At 43.5% G+C, this 3,116-nt stretch overlaps 1 protein-coding gene across 1 annotated transcript in view; it reads left to right on the top strand.

Annotated features, from left to right (window-relative positions):
* Nucleotides 1-1,815, top strand: part of LOC113981912 — a 7,199-nt gene extending 5,384 nt beyond the window's left edge. The window contains exons 2-3 of the mRNA XM_027709611.1: nucleotides 63-575; nucleotides 1,410-1,815. Of these exons, the coding sequence (XP_027565412.1) occupies nucleotides 63-575; nucleotides 1,410-1,448 (552 nt within the window). The 3' untranslated portion in view covers nucleotides 1,449-1,815. The remainder of the gene's footprint in view (nucleotides 1-62; nucleotides 576-1,409) is intronic.
* The last annotated feature ends 1,301 nt before the right edge of the window (nucleotides 1,816-3,116 follow it).

Raw genomic sequence — 3,116 nt, 5'->3', positions numbered from 1 at the left:
GCACGGCGGCGCCGGCGGGGAACGCGGCGGCAGCTCCGCGCCGACCCGCGCTCTGCCCGCAGCCTCCGCCCGCCCTCGGCTGGGCGGCGCTCCCGCGCTCGCGTCACCGCGCCGCGGCCGGGCCGGGCCCTCAGCCCCCGGGCGGGGAGGCGGCGCCGCGCTCAGTGGGATGGCGCTTGCTGCAGGGAAGCCGTGCCAGCGGCCAGAGGGCAGGCACAGCGCGGCACAGCTCTCCTGTGGGGCGGCAGCACCCTCGTCACGGAAGCACAGAATATTCTGAGTTGGGAGGGACCCACAAGGATCATCGAGTCCAACTCCTGGCCCTGCACAGCATATCCCCAAGAATCACGCCATGTGCCGGACAGCGTTGTCCAAACGCATTTCGAACTCTGTCCGGCTCCACCGGCACTAGAGAGGCGGAGGGCACCAGGGGTTTGACAAACCTCTTCCCAGTCGGGAAGCGGAACCGCTGCCGTGCGGGCGGATGCTGCTTCCTGCCCCCGCTCTCACCCGAAAGTCGGTGTGGGCGACAAGGGATTCTTGTGTCTCACAAATCTCCGTCTGTAGGAGCTGCGGTGAGGTGAAAGCTGGATTGAAGTGAGGCAAAGGGCATCAGACCAGCGAGTGCAAGGAACAGACCTAGCCTTGTCCGGCCGTGGTAAACAGAAGCAGTGCGGTCTGGCAGCACAGTAGTGCGTGTGTTGGTTGGGCCAAAGGAAAAATGCACGGGTGGTTCTTTAAGCAATGCGCGTGTGTGCTAATTCTGTCCCACCTGTCGGGATTTATTGCACAGTTCTGACTTTGGAAATGTATGCTTTTCTGTAACTCTTATGTGTTGGGTTTGTTCCTTGTTTTCTTGTCCATTCCAAGTAAACACGCCTCACCTGAAAGCTCAGGAACCGGGTTGTCTGTTAAAAGAACACCACAAGTTGGGACAGGCAAGAACTAAAAAGCCATGTAAAATTTCAGTAGATGGCGAGTCACCAACTACCAACAGGCTCATGCTCATGACATGCAGTGATTTCAAAGCCAGCTGTTACCTGTCAGCTAGCAATTTGGTACTGTCAAAATATAATTATTTAAGGACAATCTTGTCACTTTCATTTCTCTAATGTCATGCATGGTTTTTTACTCTGTGCAGAAGAAAAGAGTACGCCCATGTCCTATAGCATTATCTCACAGGAAACAAAATATAGGCCATTTCAGAACTAGAAATTAGCTCAGTGGGTACATTGCTTTATATATTTGTTTTTCTTGAATATGCAGTTCAAAGGATACCTGGTGATTTTGAAATAAAGTCAATTACAGCATGTTTTCTTCTGTAATATCTAGTCCTTCATCTCACAGAAAGTTTCTGTGGTATCACATCCTCTACTACTTTGCTTTCCATTTTTAATGTATCTTTCCAGGTTGCAATGTGGGAGACTCACACAAACATGCTGCAGTGACACTGACACTTCTTCCAAGCAGGGAAAGGAAACAAACTGCAAAATAAAAATACTCTCATGCCTCCCAAATATAATTACCTAATATGCCACTGGTATCCAGACCAAAAAGACTAGGAGAGGAGTGTGCTACGTTGGTTGTGCTCACTTCATATCTTAAGACTCTGCTCATCAAGATGGCTGTGGACAGAACCCTGTAAATGCAAAGAATTCTACCGAATTAGATGGCAAATCCTTATATTATTAAATTTCAGCAGTTTGTCAGGGTCAGGTGTAGTTGGCTCTGCAAAACTTCCCAGCCTCTGAATTGATAAAGCACACCATCACTTGATGGGATTGTAGAAGTCCAATCTGTGTTAGGACTCCAAACATTACAGATTATCTAGTGATACCTGGTGTTTTTGCTTCTATTATAATTAAATATATTTTATTATAGCATTGCAAGAAACACTATTGTCATATGAAATATCCTTTTTCCCTAGTCTGTTCAGGGTTGTTCATTACTTTCAACAGTGTTCCTTGCTATTACGTTGATTTTTAACAAGTCCTTTAAAAGGCATCTGCACCCAAACTGAGCATCTCAGATTTGCATCTTACTACCATTTAAGCATCCCCCTTTCCTTTTAGTTTGCTAAATGATCATATACAGTGTCCATACATTTGCATGTTACTATGCTTGGGTAGAAGTGTCAGCCTGTGACAGGGGGTTGAAGCATCATTTATCTGCATACTGTTCACATATTTCATTTTGCATATTCACACACTGTGAATATACCCATGTGTACAGTATAATAACACAGGCATAACTACGGAATCAAAAATTAAGGAATGTTAAACACTGAACTTAGTAAACATATCCCCAAGTAACAGACAAAAATATCACCAATTATATACATGATTTCCACAGGTCTTGTAACAACTAAAGAAGATTTTGTTTGCTTTTCAAAGAAAGTTACAAAACTGGCCATCTGTGCAAAAGGCTTAGTTTTACTTTCTTGATTAATTCTGTGTTCCAAATTCTGAGATTAGCGTGCATGCCAGGAAATAGGTTTTGTTTCATTTTCATATTCAAAAAGCTAAAAATTACAGAAATAGTTCTGTAGTAGCTCCTTCAAAAATATCATAGTTGGATTTAGATTTATCATTTTCAGCTGAAACTAAAATCAAAGCATATTCTCTGTTCAGGAGGGGGGATTATTTGCAAAGCCTTCATGAATTACAACACTAAGGAATTACTTATTTAAATCAGATCTATGACATCAGGCTGCATGTATTTCACTTTTCCTTCTACTTTTGGAGTAGGATGTAAAATTCTTATTGTTTAATGATAAGTACATATGTTGTAATGTTTTTTCTCCCTTTTTTTGTATAGGCTTAGCCTTGGAGAAAAACATATTTTGTTTTAACAACCATGCTTCTCCTTTAAATATATGGCAGAAAGAAAACTCCTGAAGGAAACTTTTTCATTTTTTACAGTCGTTGTCTGAAACCTGTTTCCTGAAATCGTGTGAGTGATTACCTCTTTCCTGGAGGAGAACAGAAGAACAAGCACCTGTAAACACAGGTTTGCACATGATTCATTTCCAGAAAGGACACACTTCTATTTCATCCACTTCAGGAAAACAAACTAAAAAAAAGTACCATCCCTTGGCTTTGAAGGCCCCAACAGTA

The sequence above is a fragment of the Neopelma chrysocephalum genome, unplaced genomic scaffold, assembly GCF_003984885.1.
Source record: "Neopelma chrysocephalum unplaced genomic scaffold, ASM398488v2 Primary Assembly neopelma1_96814, whole genome shotgun sequence".
NCBI classification, from domain to species: domain Eukaryota; kingdom Metazoa; phylum Chordata; class Aves; order Passeriformes; family Pipridae; genus Neopelma; species Neopelma chrysocephalum.
This window is presented reverse-complemented; position numbering and strand designations above follow the sequence as displayed.